This window comes from Eschrichtius robustus, chromosome 18 (genome assembly GCF_028021215.1).
Source record: "Eschrichtius robustus isolate mEscRob2 chromosome 18, mEscRob2.pri, whole genome shotgun sequence".
NCBI lineage: Eukaryota > Metazoa > Chordata > Mammalia > Artiodactyla > Eschrichtiidae > Eschrichtius > Eschrichtius robustus.
The window spans coordinates 69,820,555-69,841,546 of record NC_090841.1 but is presented as its reverse complement, the minus strand read 5'-3'; the positions used below and the strand labels follow the sequence as shown (position 1 = coordinate 69,841,546).

General features: G+C 50.8%; 1 protein-coding gene across 2 annotated transcripts in view; it reads left to right on the top strand.

Annotated features, from left to right (window-relative positions):
• The window catches only part of STK24 (serine/threonine kinase 24), a 103,207-nt gene that overhangs the window by 78,952 nt on the left and 3,263 nt on the right, over nt 1-20,992 (top strand). For both annotated transcript variants that reach the window (XM_068526479.1, XM_068526478.1), the window contains exons 4-10: nt 4,682-4,790; nt 5,096-5,253; nt 12,364-12,549; nt 14,480-14,625; nt 16,376-16,505; nt 17,469-17,537; nt 20,030-20,166. In XM_068526479.1, coding sequence (XP_068382580.1) covers nt 4,682-4,790; nt 5,096-5,253; nt 12,364-12,549; nt 14,480-14,625; nt 16,376-16,505; nt 17,469-17,537; nt 20,030-20,166 — 935 coding nt within the window. The remainder of the gene's footprint in view (nt 1-4,681; nt 4,791-5,095; nt 5,254-12,363; nt 12,550-14,479; nt 14,626-16,375; nt 16,506-17,468; nt 17,538-20,029; nt 20,167-20,992) is intronic.

The window sequence follows — 20,992 nt, the reverse complement described above, 5'->3', positions numbered from 1 at the left end:
GGTAGGTCTGCAGTTTTCACTGGTCTCACAGCTGAAAGAAGCTAGCATTTTTTGGTGGTTACAGTTTACACAGATTTTATTCACTAAGAAAAGAAATACCCCTTGATTAAAAGGAGTTTACTTTCTCACAGTAATAGTAACAATTAGTATTTTGGGGGGAAGGTAAAACCTCTAGAACTGTATGTATCTCTGAAAGGCTTATGTACCCAATTTTTAAAAAAATCACATAATGTTATAAACCGTAAAAGCAAATTGGTCAAAAGGAAAGTTCAGGAAAAAAATTTAATATGGTATAAACAGTGATATTAAAATGGAGAAAGCAGCAAAACAGCTGGATAAATTTTATGACTTCCTTTGCTTCTTTTCTGTAAATATACATATGACACAAAGAGCTTTTCATTTTTTTTTTTTTTTACTCCTTTGGGAACTAACTACAGAAATGCAGAAAATTGCCTCATTTTGTATAATTAGATTTACTATTATCTTAAGTGAGTTGCATTTGTGGCATGTATAAGATGATTTGTGGGGACTCTTTTCCAACATTGAGTCCTTCAGAACAGCAATTCTAGTCTCTAAATGCTTTAGTTTATTCATTCTTAATGCCACAATAATTTATTTAGTGGTAACTTTCTTTGGAGCTTTGAAGTCTGTGAAATTTTAGACATTACAGTTGGAAGGAAGTGTCGAATTCTCCACTTATTAACTAAAATCCCATATGGTGCGAGTCCCAGCAAACTGCCATCCATCTTCCACATCAGGGGCTCTGGTGACAAGAACCAGGCGTCCCTTTTTGAATGTCCCCAAATCGTCTCATTTTACTCGAGGAAACGGAAATACTCAGAAGTTAGGTGTGCCAGCTAGCAGATAGAGCTGGACGTTGGACCTGTTTTAACCAGCTGCAAAGCCCTGACCCCGCGCTGTCCTTCCCCTCCCTCTGACTTTGTCGTATCTTTCTTCATCTCTTATCCCTTTTCTGTTGGCCTGACCCCAGTCCTCAAAGAAGATGCACTTTAATAATGGGACACAAGAGTTTTCTGAATGTTGAAGACGATTAAGATTATTTTGAGAGTGTCTATTAAATGTTTACACAAGATTCTAAAAACCAGAGTATTGTTGCATATGAAGATTTGTTACCAGGTAGCTGAATATATGGATTTGGGGCATTTCTTAGAAAAATCCCACCTTGCCTTTGTTTAATGTCTCTCTCTGTTAAGAGGCACAATGCTGATACGTTTGTATGTCTTCGGAGCAGCCCCTGTACACGAGGCCCCGTGGAGGGAAAGATGACGGTGTCTTGTTCAAGGGCAGGGCTCTGCTATTTCCCAGAGCACGAAGATCTCGCCGGCTCTTTCCTCGCTCTAGATTCATCCTTTCTCTTCATGCACTGGGGCTGCTATAACGAAATACTATAGACCGGGTGGCTTTTTTCACTCTACATTTTAGTTATCATGCCTTTTTACTTAGGCTGTGAGACATTAGTTTAATTCCCTGCATTGAGTCTTAATAACACCTTAGCCTGGGCAGGAAGATGGCACCTTCCTTCACCCAGGATTGCCTTGTGAGCATGTGTGATAGTTAATTTTTTTTTGGCTTTCTTTTCATTCTGGAATTGAGCTTCCAAGTAGAGGCGGACAGTTGATTATATCGCATGTGGGAAAGTGCTACAAGGAAAATAAAACAGCATGAGGTGAATTGGGAGAAGGGGAATAAGGATTAGCAACAGAGGGCCTGAGACTGGAAGATTTTTCACTGACTAAAAGATGAGTCAGTATGATAGGAGAATCTAAGGGGCAACCTTGGAATCTTAATTAAGAAGGAACTAGGCTACATAAATTGGTCACTCAGTCAGGCAGAGATGTTTGACAAACTTAAAAATGAATATGCCATGTGAATTTAAAAAAATGAGATGACGTATTCATTCATGTTTAGGCCAAGCTGCTGTTGTGGTGGTCTCCAAACAGTGTCTCACACGAGATGGAAATTTCTCTCCCACACGTGGGGTCAGTGGTCTCCGGGCCATGTGGTCGTCAGGGTCCTGCAGAGGTGGGTGGCTTCCCATGGTCTTCAGTCCTTATCCTCTCTGGCTGCCGGTGTTTCAAAGCCAAGACCGGGAAGGGGCACTTCTGCAAGTATTCCTTTGGCAAGAACTCAGTCATGTGGCCAAACTTGCTGCTGCAGAGGCCGGCAGATACGGTCTCTAGTTGGGTGGCCACGTGCAGGCCGAGAGTCTGTTACAGAGGAAGAGGGGAAAACAGATTTGGGAGGGGGAATTAGAAGTCACCCAGAGACGAGGAGCAGTCTACATTTTTTTTTTTTTCCTCTGAGTCTTTCTTTTATAGAGATTATTTGAAGATTCCACAGTCCTCTTAATGAAGAGACTGCTTAGGAATGTTAGTGGTGGAGAATGTGAGTACCCGCCAGCGAGGAGCTCTGTGCTCTAGGGAACAACTGAATACCCTTTACAGTGAATTTTGACACCTTGAAGGATCTCCCTGCCCTGTAGATAGAGTCTCTCTCTTCCTGCCCCCGCCTATGAATCATTGGTGGGTGGTGTTTAGGCCAGATTTAAAAGGGCATAACCATATATATATATGTATATCAGTCAGAGAGCCGGCTCTTAAATGGTCCAGCAGAAGATGTGTCAGTTCGTGTTCCTCAGTCTTCTCTCTCCTTGGTGATGACTCCAGGCTGCTCCGCCGTTCCTTTCCAGACACTTGATCATAGGAGGGTGGAGGTGGGTAAGCCCAAGTCCAGCCAGACGTTCCTGGCTGTCTGCCTGGGTGAAAACCTGCTGGAGGAGGAGATGGAAGCCCTGCTCTGGGAGAGCATTTTGAACGGCAGGGTTACCCTTTTGCGGTCTGTACTGGGGCATAAGAGCAAATTCGCCAGCATCTCTGCCTCCTTCCTCTTTTTCCCCAGGCTATGAGAAAAGTGCATTTTCCTCATTTTGAGTATTAAAATACCCCCAATCTGTGAACTCAGAAATAGATGTGGAGCAGGCAGACAAGGCAGGGTTTCCAGATTGTGTGCTTAGGGAGCAGTTGTTTTGATGTGTTTCTTGAGAACAAGACTCTGGGTCAGACAACTTGGGGAGGAATTAGGTTCTGCGGAACAGAGAGCGCAGTGGGCCGCCCTGGTCTGCGGCAGTCGTGGGCGGGATCCTAATTAGGACTTGGAGGACTTCCTGGGGGGCTGGTTACCTGTCAGTGTGACTTCTCTGCGTCTGTAGCACACTGTGAAACGAAAAGCAAGGAGCCTCCCTTCCATCCGGGTTCTGAGTGTGAGAAAGTGGCTTGAGCATGGGGGCCCCGCTGCCAGACAGGCCGGAGTCCCCGAGAGGTGGCCCCGACTTCGAGAACCCCCCCCTTCCTCCCGGGCTTCGCGGATTTTCATGGATCAGGTTGGGCCTGTGACCAGCTCACTGGATGGACCAGAAAGCGGGGCAGCTGCAATCACGCTGTTATGAAGTGAGAAGGGGCTTCTCTGTGCCTCGACCTTGGCCCAGAAATGATCAGCTGTTCCACCACCACCATCCCACTGAAGGCCCTGAGACAGCAGGACTTGTCTGTCTGAGAAAATGTGTCCGTCGGAACGCTACCTCAGAAGGCGTGTCTTGGTTTCCGTTCCCTTTGGTTTAAAGCAAATCTATCTTTTAAAACCTACTCGGTGAGCATCATGGAATTGTGTCATCCTGTTGACTAACATTTGTGAATTTGGGTTATGGTGGAATTCACTGTCAAGTCTGAAAACGTAATACCGAACATCATCATTCGGATGAAAAATTACATTGTTAGAATGCTGCCCCTTTCTCTGACGCCTCCCCTGTTTGTCCTCTGGGTGGAGTGTTAGGTGGTTTTGCTGAGGTAGTTATGCGATTGGTTGTGGTTGAATTCCCTGCTGTACAAGTGATGGTAGGCTTACTGTCCAGTTTGAACTGAGCTCTAGAACTTGTCTGAGTTTCTTTCCTTTAATGGGGATGTGTGTACCTGACTTGTCTGCCTTACATCTTTGTATAATTAACAGCAGTGAGGAGTCAGTGTCAATTCCTTCGAGTTTCCTTGAAAAATTTATTCTCAGGCAAATATTATGTCATTTGGGGTAATATACTAACTAATGTTTCTATTACATAACACACGTGTGTATATATATTATATCACATAAAAAAATTCAATCGTGAGGGATTGAGCTCTTTTCTGCTCTCTTCCCCCAAGTTTTAAAATTCAGATTTAAAAAATTCTCATGCAGGGGTAGCCGCAGCAAGCAGTCAGCTCCCAGGCCTTCTCTTTTTGACTTACTTGTGTTTTGATAACCGTTACCTATGTTAGGACAGAGCCAGGCTGCTCTGTCCCCTCCCTGGCAAGCACTGCAAGGTGTTGGGCTCTTGCTTTCTGGACTGACATCCCTCCCAGCTCAGCCGGCAGGCACGGCAGGCTGACCACGGCCTTTCTCATTGGCCCGACTTTGATTCTTAAGCCAGCTTTGCTTCATTCAGCAAAGTCATTTTCTCCGGTTCTTTGTGGGGTTTTTAAAAGGGCCTTTTAATTAGGTTTTAATTCTGTTTTGGAGTGAAGAAGATTTCAGGTTTGATTATTCTCGTCCATTTAACATTGACTCTGTTCTATCATCTCACACTTTTTCATCTAATCATTTAAGTAACTTTAATCATTTTTTTTCTTGTTAGTTAGAACCTGGCCCTTTAGATGAAACCCAGATTGCTACTATATTAAGAGAAATACTGAAAGGACTTGATTATTTGCATTCGGAGAAGAAAATTCATAGAGATATTAAAGGTGAGAAAACATCTTGTTGATATTCCTTTGAAATACCCAAGGCGAGGAAGGAGTGTTAGTTGTAGAGTTTTAACTGTGCTTCTCTTCTCAAGGGAAGTTGTCCTGTGGGTATGCGGAGAGTGCCTTCGACATGCCTGGGTAGGTGGGGCGGGCCATGGGGGGGTCTCACCGGAAGCACAGCCCTGCTCCCTGTTCTTGTCGAGCGCCTGATGGTGCTGGGGCACGCGTGTGCCTATTCCCAAATGGTAGCGGGCGGAACTCTCCAGCAGATGACGGCAGGAGACGTCTTTGGTTCTCTTTTACAGCTGCCAACGTCCTGCTCTCTGAACACGGAGAGGTGAAGCTGGCGGATTTTGGAGTGGCGGGCCAGCTGACAGACACCCAGATAAAGAGAAACACCTTCGTGGGCACCCCTTTCTGGATGGCACCTGAAGTCATCAAGCAGTCGGCCTACGACTCAAAGGTGAGGGGCGGTGCCTTGGCTGGCTGGTCAGAGGAGCCTGAGGAGTGGGGGAGGGCAGCGGGCCTTGGGCAGAACTCTGAACACTATTTAAGGGGCAAGGGCAGAAAGGATCCCACGGGAGGAACGGAGAGTCCGCCGAACTGGAAGGCCCGCACCTGGGCAGAAGAGTGCTCTCCGGGCGGCCGCACAGCCTCCCGTCCTCGCATTTAGATCCCCCCCAGCTGGGATTGTTGTCCTCAGCGGCTCCTTACCAACTTGAGGCAAAATCGTGATTCCCTTTTCCAACCTCTTTCACCTGTCATATGCTGCACTCTCCCAGCTCTTCCTGTCTTCTTTCTTCCCTGTTGCCCTTCAACTTTCTAAAACTGTTTAATATAGACTCAAAAAGCCCAGGACCCCCGCCTCCTAGACCTCATTTCACTCTCACATCCCACACCGACTCTGTCTCGGTGACCTGAATGCAGTGAGATCTCCACGTGGGCCACAGAGAATAGGCTTCTCTAAACCGGTATTTCTAGGCAAACAAATATTTAACTCAGATACACTGACATGCCAAACACCATTTCTTCTCTTTAAATGGAATCTTCTCAATACCTGGCAGATCCCCACCTTGTGAAGCATAGCACACGGAGCGTAGGGTAGCTTTTCCTGGGGACCTAAGCTCGGCGTGGGGAGCTGTTGCGTTGGTGCTGAAGTTGCTGGGGTGCGTGTCCATCGCGGCAGAGGCGGACCTGGCCCTCTCACTGTCGAGTTGTAATGGTGGCCGTGACTCCCCTAGGCGTCCTCGTGGCCTTGGTAGCCAATGGCCAATAAGTGACGATTCGGTTTTCAACCCTCAAGATAGCAGAGCTGTCTAGTTTCTGGTGTGTCTGCCTTGCCCCTGGGATGGGTTTACCTCCATAGCTACTTCTGATCTCAGCAGCAGCTTTTGCTGTTGTCCCTTTTCCTGGGGTCGTATCGTTTTAAGACTCAACAGGAACTTACGTGTGCAGTTCATTCTCTTTATTTTAAGCTGAGGCCCATTTATCAGAGTTCTCAGGTCTAGATTTTGGCAAGGCTGGGGCTAGAATCCAAGTTTCTTAACTCATCTGATTACACCCCACTGATTCTTCTCTTCTTTCCCTTTCTGGTTAGTTAGCTGGTCAACCATGGCCCCTGTGACTCAGGATTCAGATCTTACCTTTTCAGTGTTACTCATCACTGCTCACCTCACACTTCTTCAAGAATTGTCCGGGCTGCCTGAGACCTTTCCTTCCCCGCCTTTCTTCCTGGGTAGGGCTTCTCTGGGTGTTTGCTGAAGGCGGCCTCTGCACTGTACAGATCCCATGGCATCGTGAAGCTTTGTCACCTTTTTCCTGGAGCTGTCGAGATCAAAATGCTCTTGTGTGATCAGTAGATGCTGCGGTGTTTTTTTTTAGACAGATTAAAAGACACTGTCGCAAACTTACAGGGAATGCACGCTTGGCTGGGGAGCTTAAGAAAGCATGTCACATTTCTTGCAAACCCTTACCTACCTTACCTTTTACTCTGGCTTATGGCAAAAGCCAGTTCTTTCGTTTGCTTGGATCAGACCCAGCAGCTCTTAGCTGGAACTCATAGTGAAGATGTTTGTGAAATTCTCTTCCCAGGTTTGTTGACACAGGAGGTGTGGGAAGTGCAGATAAGGTTCAGGGCCCGAGTCCTGAGGTTTGTCAGGAAAGGCTGCCAGAGGCCGGGGCCTGAGGGTGGGGGGATGTGCCCCTGGGCTGGCAGCTCTTGCCTGGAGCAGTTTCCAGTGACTGCCCCTGTCTGAGGCTCGTCTGGCAGGGCGGTTACGCTCTTTGAGGGGCACCTCTGCTCTCCTGATACACACACTCGGCTTCTTTCCCGTGCCCCCTTCTGTCCTGGCATGTATGTCTAGCCAGTTTCCCCACTAGTCTCTTCATGACAGGTCAAGAGCTGGCAGCCCCGGGGTCCCTGGGGAAGCAGGGTGCTCGCGGCAGTTTCACGTCGGGGCACACGTGCTGATTCTCAAAGGCAGGTGGGGTTGGGGTGAGGATGGACCGCACCTGCCTCACCAGCATCCTCACGTCCCTGAGCTGAAGGGGGTGTTGGCCTTAAGTCTCGTGTGTACGTCTAGAGCCCTGCTTGGCACAGTCACCTCTGGAACCAGTACATTTGGCCCCTTGTCGTTTGCCTGGGCTGATGATGACACCTCAGCTCTTGGTCTGAGCACAGCATGTCTAAGTCGTGTTGGCCCGTGTGCCTTAAGAGGCATATTATTTTCAAGGTGACTTGGGGTGGCTTGGTGTAAGGAGTGCCCAGACTGTGGAGATGGGGCCACGGGGGAGAGCTCTGCTCTGCCCCCGGGAAGCCCGTGGGGTCATCGATGGAGTCGGGGTCTTCGGCAAAGAACCTCCATCTTTTTCCCCTTCCTTTGTAAGGATATTAGGCTGGTGTGTTAGTGGATGGATTGGCGACTCGGGTGAGGACCTTGTCCCCTTCTCTGTACTCATCCCTTCTGTCTTTGCCGTAGCTGAGCCCAGCGCTGTGCTGAAGATTTACGTCTTCAGTGAGTGAGCGCGGCACCGCATGTCGGGCGCTCTGCCAGTGAACGGGGGGTGCAGGGGTGCTGAGAGGAGGTCGGAGTGATCTGGGGAGGGCTTCACAGACGCAGGCCTTTCAGCCCTTCCGAGACGAGGGAAGGACGTTCAGACCAAGCCCGCTGGGGGAGAGGAGAGCCGTTTGCGCTGGAATTGTAGGTTGAGGAGAAGAACGTGGTAGACTTCCTATTAACTGAACGACTCCCGTAGAGGCTGAGGGGCCGGTGTCAGTATTCTCCTGTAAATGACTTTCCTTTTTTTTTTGGTCTCAAAAGCAGCACATAGTCTTTAATCTGGAAAGTACCGGAAAAAATGAGATGAAAAGAAAAGCATCTGTAGGCCTAGTACCCAAGCACAAGCTAAGTTATTTTGGTGTCCAGTCACGTCTGAAATAACTGTTTGCAGTCTAACCGTGGTGAAAGATGGAAACAGTGATGTGTTGACGGAAAAAAAAAAAGATGAGTGGAAGCACAGTGGGATTGGCCGTCAGTTGGAATCAGAAAGGCTAGCCTGTCCACTGGCACGTGACTGGCCCTCCTTTCCCGATGCCAGCCCATGGGACTCCCCTGGTCCGTCTTCAGGACCAGGAATTACCCACCTCCTGGCTAGTGCGCCCTGGAGGTGGGGGAAGGATGTGAGTGGGAAAAGCATCCAGCTTGGGGACTCATGACAGGTTTTATCCTAGCATGAAGTGATGGTTGGGCCGTGTATTGCTATGGAGTTGCTCATAAACAGTTTTTATACCTCTAGATGCCACTTACTAATGTGTTCCTAAATATTGCATCTAATTAAGCAAATAGTTTCTAGTAAATCCATGAGCTATGTTTTTGACTAGTTACAACTGTTACTTGGGGTTCTCCATGGTTTTTTCCCTCTTCCTCTTGTGGTTCTTTTCTTTTTTTTTGTTTTGGCCGCACTGCGCAGCATGCAGGATCTTAGTTCCCCGACCAGGGATTGAACCCGTGCTCCCTGCAGTGGAAGCGCAGATTCTTAACCACTGGACCGCCAGGGAAGTCCCCCTCTTGTGGTTCTTTATACAATATTTGGTATACATAAATTTTTTATGCCACTTAAATTGTATTTTGTCTGCAGAGATGTAGCCAGCTTACTTTTACTTAACTTGGTATTATTGCAAGGATTTGGAGAGTTGTTGTATACTGGTAGCACCCGACTCGCATCCCCTCACCCCTGTTGCTCATCAGTAGCAGATAATTCTGTGTTGTCACTTTTAGGGGAATTCTATCCAGAACTAACCACATACGGAGAAAAAAAATCTGTTCACAAAGAAATATCTGCAGTTCAAAGCACCTGCCTTTATAACTTTGGACTTAGGCTCATTATTGAAAATCACTGTTTGTTTTCTCTTAATAGCTAAATTTCCTATCTTTCCCACATGGTGGTAAAACAGTTCTCTTCCTACACCTCAATTTTAATTGCTTTGGCAAATGACTTGCCCTTCCCCACATAACTTTTATTTTAAAATCCAGGCACGTGTTCTAAATCTGATGCCATATTTCGTAGATACAGTGATAGAGAATCATAAGTACAATTGAGTTTGTCTATCAACATCGTTGTTGAGTACTTGATACTTCAGTAAGTTAATGTGCCATAGCAACGTAATCATTCTTCTAAGGTTTAGCATAAGTAATGCTGCTATTGAATATTTTGGGCAGCCTTTACCATTTTCTAAATATAAAATTTATTTAGGGTAGATTCCTAGAAGTGGAATTAATTGGTTTTAACAAGTGTGGATATTTTTATGGTTTTTGCTACATAATGCCGAATCGCTTGCCATTTATTCAAGTGCCAGTCAAGGTTTCCAAATTCGGCAGCAGGATGTTAGATGTCTGCAGAGGGAGCCTGCAGGCAGGAAGACCTCTCGGGAGCCCCCCACAGAAGTCCCAGGGACAGAGGACGACAGCTCTGCACTAAGCCAGGGGTAGGAAGGGGACCCAGGGCACCGAGAGGTCAAGAGCGGCACACCTGGCACCTGGTTGATTTAGGAGGATCCAAAGAGAAGTTCAAGGGGCGGGCCGGGCCGAGGCTCGGGCTCCTGGCCTGGCTGCCTGGGGGAGTGACACACATTTTGTCTTGATGTGGCTCTACTGGTGACCCTTCCAGGGGAAGAAGGTGAGAGCAGTGCCTGTGCCTCTTCTCTGAAGACCTTGGAGGCGTGTTATGGGTGGGGCTGGGAAGGCTGTTACATCAGTCGACTTCAGTTGGTCTGTATTGTCAGATAGGAAGCAGGTGCAGGTCCTTGAATTCTTGCTGCCTGTCAGTTGTCCAGCCTGGAGCCTGATAGCAGGCCCTCGGGTCTCTGAAGGAAATGAGCACAGGCTCATTTCCCGTGCCAGGCTGCTAGCAGACACCATCATCGGCTGGGCTTTCCAGAAACAGAGTGTGTTTAAGTGATGACGGGATGCTGGGGGGTCTGGAGGTGCATCCATCAGGGATCATCTCTATCTGCATGGCCATAAGCCAGATTGTTGTCGAGTGGCAGGCTTTGCAAACAATAGCAGTTGAATGAAATCCAAGAGAGGCAGGCAGCTGTGGAGTTGCACAGACTTGAGAAAGGAACCGCTACCGTACAGGAGTCGGGTACTCGTCATTTTTGCCTCTGTTCTTGCAACTCGCCCTTTCTCCTTGGACCTGTGCCCTTTCTCCTGTCCTCCTGCGGCCGCCACGGTTACAGATGCTCACCGCACCCACCTTCCTCCTCCTGGGGGTCGGACCCTGGAACACATCACACTTCTGCTGATTTTTAAAGTAGTACACATGTAAAATAAAGCAGAGGAAAGGAAGGTAGGAACATTACTCCCGATACTGGATCTTCCAGATTCATCCCTTTAGTACAAATTGAGTGCAAAGAGTTTACCACAAGGCTTGCTGTCTGTTATTCCCACCTTCACTGGAACAGAAGGAAGTAGGAGGTGTGGTGGGCGTCGTCCCACCCACCGCTGCCCAGGGGAGATTGTTGCTAGGACTTCTCGTACGTCCTAGGATTGTGGGGAACGTGGCAGGTGAGTCCTCTCTGGGTTGTTAGAGGTTGGGAACGTCTGGGTCCTGTGGTGACCTGCTCAGTGTTCCAGCCTTTCCGTTTCCCTGCCATGGAGTGGGCGTGAGGGATGTGTTAGGTTCTGACGTAATTGCCTGGAATTAGGATGGGTTTGCGGTGCTGTGACGGGAGCAGGGAGGTCGTGTAGGCCGAGTGCAGGCGGCTGTGCCCCTCGCCCCGTTCTTTGCCTGCCTGTGGGGTTTCCGCTTCATTTTCAGCTTCTGTCTTCTTTGCTGTGGCTTGGTTTCGGCTTGTGAGAAAGCCTGCCAACCAGAGCGCTTCTCATTCCCAGCACATGGTCAGGGAACCCGTTCATCTCTGCACTGAGCAGGTGTGGCCACAGCCTGGGCCGGGCAGGAAGGGTTGGGCAGCTGGACAGCGGCTGCCCCGCTCGGCACCTGATTCTTGCCGACAGTGAACACGACAAAGGCTGTAGATGTAGCTGACCTGTCACTCAACCAGAAGTGAGGAACTGGAAGAACGCATGCATGGCAGCAGGAAGGACCCAGAGGAATCTAGGATTTGGGGCCTCTTTCTCCCTTAGGTCAGGGGCACTGGGGAGACTGGGAGTGGACTGTTCTAGATTAGAAGAGCCTCAGCTGACTGAACAGTCAGAGCAACATACGGGCCTTGCTTGGATCCTGATTCAGATGGACAAACCATGAGAAGACTTGTTTTGAACAGTTGAGAAAATTTAATTAGTACATGATATTGGGTAATTATTGTTAATTTTAGGTGTTGCTAAAAGCTCCTACGTTGGCAAACTGAAGTACTCGGGGAAAAATGTCATGACACCTGTGATTTACTTTAAGCTATAATGGCGATAAAACATAGCCTGTGTGGTGGATTGTTCACTATTAAACCCTGTGACGGGCATGTGGGGATGCCTCAGGTTGATATTCTCTACTTCTGTGGATGTGTGGGCATCTTCTCTAAGTCCTGGGTGCCACGTGAAGCGTCTTGCACAACCACCCTAGTGTTCGTCCCAGTTTACAGAGGAGGGAGCTGGGCTCCACAGGTTAGGTGTTCTGTCTCAGGTCGCAGGACCGGCTGGAGAGCTGGCGTTGAACCGCGTCCGAGGCCAGGCTGCCGGCTCTCGCCGCAGGGCTGTGCTGGCTTCTGCACGTCGCTGGACAGGGTGGTTCGCAAACACGCTTTGGTCCCCAGACACGCCCTCCCCGCTCACCTCGGGTTCCCCGTCCCCTTGACTCAGGGACTTAAATGAACGTGGAATGCCTCCCACCTCCAGCAGCAAAGGGAAGAGGAGAAATCGCCAAGAGCCGTCTTCCATGTCGAGGCAGAAGACGTTTTGTGTGTTAACTTTTCTCCTGTGTGTTGCCTATTTTGAAGTTATACCAAAGGCTTATCTTTTCTTATCTTGAGTCAAGAATGAGTATCTTTTTCAAAACCTTAGACGCACATTGAGATTGTCTTCCTGAGAAGTACGTCCCTTTGAATGCTTTGCTGTTGCAGGCGGACGTCTGGTCCCTGGGCATAACGGCGATCGAGCTTGCCAAAGGGGAGCCGCCTCACTCCGAGCTGCACCCCATGAAGGTTTTGTTCCTCATTCCAAAGAACAACCCCCCGACGCTGGAAGGAAACTACAGCAAACCCCTCAAGGAGTTTGTGGAGGCCTGTTTGAATAAGGAGCCGAGCTTTGTGAGTATTTTGAGATCAGAATGGGCGTCTCCTCCTCTGGGGCCTGATGGGTCTGGATACATCTTACTGGCATTTCTTTAATCACTATTATCAGCTGTCTTCGTGATTTCGTTTATTTTTCTTTTTCTAAATGGGTATGATTAATTTCTTTGAATTGCAAATTTGTTTTTTATTGTTATTTTATCTTTTAAGGATGAAAAATCTACTTATTCTCTTTCAGATTTTCTAGTATCTCATACCTCATTGAGCTTGAAGACTGTTCTCCTTAATATTATGAGTGGAATCATACATTTTTAATACTTATAGTGGAGGGTCAGGCTATTTAGCCGTTTTAGTAACCGCAAAGTCTGGCCTGAAAATCAGTGGCTAAATAGGTGTTTAAAGTAAATGTTTTCAGTTTCTTCTGGGCATGTGTCAGGAAGGAAAAGAGGACCGAGATAGAAATGTACCCCCACCTTGCTTTCCCCTCTTCCCTCTTACTGTCTTTGCTGTTGTGTTGACTCTGGGAGAGCCATGTGGCAGTGATGACAGCATGGCTTGAGCCTAGTTTTCTCTCTGAATTAGGACGTTTTATTGAACGTTGTCTGTGTATCCTGGGGTTGCGTGGAACACCACACGTCCTTGTTTTGCTTCTGAGTTTTCCAGCAGGGTTTGCCGCAGGTCAGGCTGAAACTTCTGAACCAACCCCCCTCCCCCTTCTTACGAACCCTTATCTAAAAATATGTGGTTAGCTGTGGTTTTCTGATATGATACCGGTTTTGGTAATGGAATTCAATGAGGAATGCAACGTTTTCTAAGAACCTCTAGGGGATGCAGAGTACACCACTCCCTGGGTGCCGGGCGGGCCGCTGTTCTTCGTGTCCGTGGGGCTCGGAACGTTGTTATCAGGAGTTTGTTCCGAGCCCCAAGAAGACACACCCACGTGCCTGCACATCTTCCCATTACAAACGTGTTTGTGGTGTCGGCTTGCTGGCCCAGTGCACATGTCTCCACCCCGACCTCCGGCCCAGACGCACGGAGGAGAGGATGAGATGCTTGGAAGAGACACTCACGTGGACAGGGACTGAGAAATGCCTGAAGTGAGCCAGGTTTTCACAGGCTTGAGTTTGAGAAGCATGCCTGGCTCTTGTTTAGGAAGGTTTAGTAATTCGGAGCAAGTGGGGACACGGTCTGACTCGCGTGATTTGTGTGCTCCTGCTGTCTGCTCCTATTTGGGCTGCACGATTTTCTTGGGAAGCGTACTCCCTATAGTTGGGTTTGCCGCTCTCAAGGGCAAAGCAAGAGGCCGAGTTCACTGGCCATGCTGAGCCCAGAGCCTGGATGAAGTCCTCACCCCGATCACAAGGAAAAAGGCAGACCTGGGAAACCAGCATTTCTGAATTGGGAAGGCTGATGACTGAGAGAACGAGGGTACCCTTTCAGCGTCCAAGGAACGGGTATCTCCTGGCTTTCTTCCAGTTGGATTTAAATGAACATTTATCTCATTGTGTTTTGGGGGATGGAGCCAAGCAGTAAGATGGAAAGTTAACAAGGTGATACAGAACATGTTTTCTCTCTTGCCAGCATTAGCAATGATGATTGAATGATTATCTGTGAAATTCTCTGCAACATTTTCTTTGTAAATGCATTTTTCTGGGGAGAGGGTTCCTGCTTTCATCGGATGGTTACCTCCAGAATGTTAAGGGGCCCGTTAGATACTAGATACCTTGTCCACACTGTGAACGGGATCCCACCCACAGGAGCCAAATGACATTCTTTGACTCAGTCTTAAAGGAAAAAACTTTGAAGTAGGACCTCTGTCTTTGTGTATTAGCTTGGTTGCTGGACGTTTTGAGGCAGAAGTCTGTCCTTTGGGGTAGAGTCAAGTAGAATGTAGAGAACTTGACCTCATGCTTTTTCTCTTTGGTTTGTTGGGTGGTTTGTCTTCCAGAGACCCACCGCTAAGGAGCTACTGAAGCACAAGTTCATAATCCGCAATGCAAAGAAAACATCCTACTTGACGGAGCTCATCGACAGGTACAAGAGGTGGAAGGCCGAACAGAGCCACGAAGACTCCAGCTCCGAAGACTCGGACACGTAAGTCCACTCGGCCTGAGTCCACACCGGGGGGGGGCGTGTCCCCAGTCCCAGGCCGTGTCTGAGCCCCATGCCATACTTGACGTGGGCCTGTTCATTCTCATCTCTTGGTTGGGGTGGGTTTTGGGTTTCTTTTTTCTTTTCTTTTTTTTAAAAAAAAAATCCAGGCTGATGGTGCTTCTTGTGTTAGTATGGGACTATATTTGGGAGTCTTTGAGTCTCTTTTCGTTGCCAGTGGAGTTTCTCTGAGTAAAATCTGTGACAGAGCTCTGCGTAAAGAACTGGACCTGGTTTCTTCTTCCTTCATTATACCTCCTGCTTTTAAGATGCTACTGATCAGGTGAAATGGCTTTAAACATATTTCTAGAAAGATATAAATGAGGGTATTAGTGATTCTGTGTTGTGTTCTGGTATATGCCTGGCGTTGTAAAAGCTCTGTGCCAGGAAGTTACTATAAACTGGTGTCACGTTAAGCATCTAGGAAATCCATCAGCTAAAGAGATGAATTAGGTCTGGGAGCCATTTGGGTACGTAGAGGTGGGGAGAGTTGGACCGACTGCTCTGGCGTGAAGGAGGAGGGAAGCCGTGAGGGGGAGGGTCAGGAATGGAGGTGTTGCAGGTCGGCTCCTTGCCTGCGCCCCTTCACACCTCGGCCAGAAGTTCAGGCTGACCCACGGCCCAGGTCCACGTGCCAGGCCAGTGGGATGAGACCCAGAATATTTTTCAAGGTTCCCACGTGATTCCATTGCAGAGTCAGGGGTGAGAACCACAGACTAGGGCGTCGCTGAGGTCTTGACGTTGAACCATGAGGGTGGTGGGCATGGGGATGAGGAGACGGGCGGGGAGAGTCCGGACGTTTACCGTGGGTCTGGGTACCGCAGGTGGGGACAGTCCGGCTTCAGCAGTGTCGCGGGTCCACTGAGAAGACAGCAGTGGAGAAGAGGCTGGTCTGGGGAGGCCAGGGCACAGGAAGCTGGGTTTGATGCGGGACACGTTCAGACGTCCAGGAGGATGTGTCCAGTTTAGAGCAGCATCGAGATTTGGTGCTGAGGCGGGATATCTAGGCAGACAATATGGGTTTAGAGCCACCACTCCGTGAACGGTCACTGGAGCCCTGAGAAACATACCTGCGGAGAAGGGCCAGAGGCCGAGGACCAAATGCTGGGAGACACCAGCGTGAAGGAAGAACCTGCGGACAAGCCGGGTCGCAGGAGATCTGGGCGCGGTGTGGCCCCAGGAGTCCAGGGCCTCTGGAGGAGGGTGGTCAGTGGGGGCATTTGCTGCTGAGCCTGCAGGCAGGATGATAAGGACGGAACAGTGGCTCCTTTTCCAGAGGCGGGCAGGGGACAGGGGGCCTTGGCCATAGCAGTTGCAGGGACGGGGTAGATTTTGGAGTGAGTGGGAGGTAAGAGACGGAGGTGGGAGTGTAGGTGACGCCTGCAAGCCGTGGGGCTGAGGGCGGGGAGCGGCGCTGAGCTAGCAGAAGGACTGCACGCTCAGGTGTGGTGGGACGGAGCCGGTGGAGATGGTTCTCCAGGAGAAAGGGACGCAGGAGAGACGGTGTGGATGCGGCAGCTCTATGGGAACCGCGTGCCGACGGGGTCTCTCTTTGTGAGGTTGGAGGCAGGCTCGGCTTCTGCAGCCCAGGAGGGCCTGGAGGGGAGTGGACAGGACCGGAGGCCGGCATGGAGCATGGGGGGTCTCCCCGCGGAGCTGGCACTCACGGGGTCACCTGCATTTCTGTGTTAAGGGAAACGGACACAGATGGCCAAGCATCCGGAGGCAGCGACTCAGGGGACTGGATCTTCACGATCCGGGAGAAAGATCCAAAGAGTCTTGAGAATGGAGCTCTTCAGCCGTCGGATTTAGAAAGAAATAAGGTACGTTTGCTCGTGCAGAGTGACTAACACTTGGCATCAGTCAGCAGCATTTTTGAGTCACTTTTGTGTGAAGCGTGCTCTTTTCGTGGTCTTTGTGGCCCCTCAGCGCAGCCTGTTGTGGAATTTTGCCGTCAGGGTATTGACAGATCAGGAGACGATGTTCTGTCCGACTCCCCAGCGAGGCCGGCCCGCGAGTCTGGACTCTGGTCCGCTCTGCGGTGCTGATTGCTGCTCTCTGTAGCCCTGCCGCCAGATCAGCATTTCCTGACACTTCCACGTAGCGGGGCAGTGGGGAGGTGGGTTTAGTGTTTGAAACGACTTTCCAGCTCTCTTGATGAGACTAGGCCTGTGTCACGTATTGGCGTTACTCATCAAGGTACCGTAATTTTGGGATTGGGTTTTGTTTAAGGAATCTTAAAAATATATTGCTTTTGGTACCTATGTACTTAATTTTGATGAATTGGTTTTGTGCCCGTTTAAGTTAATGAAAAGCTGTAGTTTTAGGATCGTTTTGAAGCACAGTGGTGTAGTTTCTCTTCAGCAAGTGCAGACCAGTGGCTGTCCCCTGGTGACCCTACAAATCCTGCTTTGAGAAGCAGATAGGGGTCATTATGTGTTCAGATAGAGGCTTCAGAAGAAACAAAAGGCAGCACTGTCATAGGACAGCCACTTCCAACAGCCAGCTCTGATGTGCATGCCATTTCCAGGCCTTCATCAGTCAGGTCCTCTCCACACGTGGCTCAGCGGTGCAATTCAGCATCGCCTGTGTCCACGCAGGGTGCCGCTTCCTGGCGCTCTGGTGCCTCTCCACCGGGCGTGGTATCTGTAGTCCTCCGTAGTCCAGGGAAAACACAGTAGGACAGTCCTATGCAGATGCCACAGCAGACATGTATCTGAAGTTCACTGAATTATTGCAAATGTGAGTATTAAATATTTCTCATTACTCTTCCCCCCGCCCCCAAGATGAAAGACATCCCAAAGAGGCCTTTCTCTCAGTGTTTATCTACAATTATTTCTCCGCTGTTTGCAGAGGTAAGATGCCCAGTTGACCTTTGGGGAGGTGCGAGGGGAAGAAGTGGGAGCAGTTGCCCCGTCTTTGGCAGGGTTGCCTGTGGAATTTGGGGGGTTAGACTGGCTGGCTCTGGGAGGCCAGCTGGGATGGATGGGCCCCTGCCTTCCAGGAACGCCTCCTGCTTTCCCGGGGGCCGTCTTCCGTCCAGCCCCTCCTGGGAACTGTCGCTGTGTCGCTGCCGGGAGTGTACACGTGGGACGTCAGCAGCCCAGCCCCGGTCTGTACTGTTACTGGGGCAATTTTTAACTTCAGTTGTGCTGCTTTCTACAAAATCTAGTTGGGTGCAGCCTAACATCTTTGCCTCGACAGACTTATGTATGGCAATGTGAAAAGCAGATTTTTACTTTAAGGAGACATCAGATTCCCTGGGGTCCTCGTGTTTCCTCTGGAGCCCCCAGAGTAGTGGCCTCACCCAGCAGGGCCCCTGATTGCTGGCGAGCGGCCACTGCAAACATGTGCCCCTCCCTGTGCCCTTTCAGGGGACCCTGCCCCCTCTAGGTATGTGTATACGTACAACATTTGGAGGTGTTTCAAGAGTGGGTTTTATGAGGGTGAGCATTGCTCATCTGGTTAGTAGCTGATTGGAAAGAACCCCTTCCTGTCACTTTCTTGTGCCCCTTCCTGGCTCAGGCTGCCTTTAAGGTAATTCAGAGTGAGTCACCTAGTACCTTCTGTTTGGGTGGTGATCCAGAGCTCTCCAGGGAGGCTGTAGCAGGGGATCCTTGGACTTGAGGTGGGTGGCCCAGGGTGGGAAGGAAGTGCCACCCATGGGCGCATGCCTGGCCTCCGCTTGGCCTGATTGGCCTGAACCCCAGTCGCACGGTGCCTCCCCCTTGGCGGTGCTCCTGGATGGCCTCAGTCCTCCCAGGCCTTCCCCGACCCAGATCTGTCTCACGAGTGTGCCCAAGGGACAGGTTGAAACCACTGAGCGCTCTGGGTTCAGGGGGAAAAGTGAACAGCAACAGGGCAGGCGGAGGCCCCTCTGTGTCGCTTTCTGCCTGCGGCCTTGGCCTGGGATGCCTGTTGGACCCTGTTTGCTCTTTGTTAGGTTCTTTGGGCAATTGGCCCGTCAGGTTTTCCAGATACTCCCCTGCTTTCCCGCGACCCTGACTGCATTTTACTAGGATAGTTGGGCAACTGGGGAAAAGGGCGTAGATTTTCTTTCTCATTTGTCTGAAGCTGTCTGTTTCTTATTGGGCACGTGAAAAAAAACTGTTCGGAAGGCATTATCCAGAATTAATGAACTAATCCTAAATGTACTAATGTTTTGATTTTGTTCAGCTGCCCTAAAGGTGACCTCACAGGCATCTTTTCCTGTATGTTTTCGTTATTAATGTTTGGTAACCTCACGTTCAGAGTGTCCGATGTGCATTATTTGCATAACACTCCGCAAACTCGCTACTTACGGAGCGTCTCCCCACGTTACGAATGAGGACGTTCCCGGGGGGCCCTCAGTATGGGCCAGGGGCTCCCTCAAGTGGTGGTGACGGGGCGCGTCCGGCAGCCGCGGGCAGCAGCGGCGGGGGGCAGTGGAGGGAGGTCGGGGGGCAGTGGAGGGAGGTCGCGTGGCAGGCTGTGGGCTGCCCACTCGGGGCTTGTAAGTCCGGTTGTGTTTAGTCATTAAGGGGCCAGGGGTCCCAGATGGACAGAAGCGCCGCCTCCAGGCTGACTGTTGCAGTCGCTGACCCCGTGGAACAGGCACAGACACTCCGGCCTCAGCGCCAGGCCTGTCCTGTCCCTCTGTCTGTCCCTGTAGCTGGGAGGGGAGAAGCCACAGGCGGAGAGTGAGCCTGACGCCGGGGTGGCGGCGTGTGGTCCCAGCAGCCTGAGAAGCTGCCGGAGGCTCTGGGTCGCGCGCCGAGCAGCTCTCCCTCCTCCTGGCGCGTCCCGGAAAGACGGGAGTTGACTTTAAACTGTGGGAGGTGCCTGCAGACACCGGCGTGGTTTCCCGTGGGCGCAGAGGTGCCGAGAGGACACCAGCCTCCCAGGATTTAGGGCTGTTGCCTGTTTACATGACATGGAGTGTTTCGGCAGCACCCTGCCCACAAAGGCAGTCCGTCCGGAGGCCTCAGCGCCAGCCCGGTAACCGCGGGAGCTCTGTGTGCGTGGCCCGCACTGCAGCTTCGGGGCTCACACCAGAGCCAAGTGGGCGTGACATGGCTTTGCTGGCGGAAGATGAGGGTTGAAATGGAAAAAGAAAGCAGAGGGAGCAGATGCCACGATCACATTCTGAAAAGGCGCCTAGAAGCCGGTGTGTTTCCTTCCCGGGGAAGGGTAGAGACTGCGGTGGGGCTCAGGCCCGGCCTGTGCCCGGTGCTCTTAGCCTCCAGAAGGGGAGGGATCCGAGCTGACCCTGGGGCCGGGGCAGTCGGGTCGTGTCTCTCCTTAAACAGACGCCCGTGGCTTCCTGTGCTCGGGTGAGTCACGCCGTCCCTCGCTTTGGTGTTTTCAGTTGAAGGAGAAGAGCCAGGCGTGTGGAGGCAACCTGGGGTCCATCGAGGAGCTGCGCGGGGCCATCTACCTGGCGGAGGAGGCCTGCCCCGGCATCTCGGACACCATGGTGGCCCAGCTCGTGCAGCGGCTGCAGAGGTGAGTGCCGCCCATGCCTGGTGCCTTCCAGGCCGGGGGCTTGAAGCAGAATCAAGGGAGAGAAGGCTGTTCTCCTGAATTAGAGAAATCGGTGTGAATGAACCAGGTGAACCTGGACACTACTGGGAGGGACCACAGAACTTTGTGGTGGTGGCTCTTGCTGCATAAGCACGGGATGACTTCAGGGTGCCGGTCTGCTCCCCCGGTGCTGCCTCGTGACCAGCCAGAGGAGTGCAGTCCCGAGCCCGGAGTCTCCGTTTGGTTTTTTTTTTTTTTTAATAAATTGATTTATTTTATTTATTTATTTTTGGCTGCGTTGGGTCTTCGTTGCTGCGTGGGCTTTCTCTAGTTGCGGCGAGCGGGGGCTACTCTTCATTGTGGTGCGCGGGCTTCTCATTGCAATGGCTTCTCTTGTCGCGGAGCACCGGCTCTAGGAACGTGGGCTTCAGTAGTTGTGGCACGTGGGCTCAGTAGTTGTGGCACACGGGCTCGGTAGTTGTGGCACACGGGCTTAGTTGCTCTGTGGCATGTGGGATCTTCCCAGACCAGGGCTCGAACCCGTATCCCCTGCATTGGCAGGCGGATTCTCAACCACTGCACCACCAGGGAAGCCCTCCGTTTGGTTTTATGCTTTAAAGCCAGGTGTCCAGAAACACCAGAGATGGGGGCTCGGTGAGTTCGTGACAGCGGACACAGATGCGGTCCTTGTGAGGGCTGTGCTGGTTCTCAGCTCCGCCTCAGCCCCGGAAGCCTTGTCGTGGTGGCAGGGAGCTCTGTCCGCGGCAGCCTGCGGGGGGCGCCCTGTCCCCGCCAGCGGCCCTGGTGG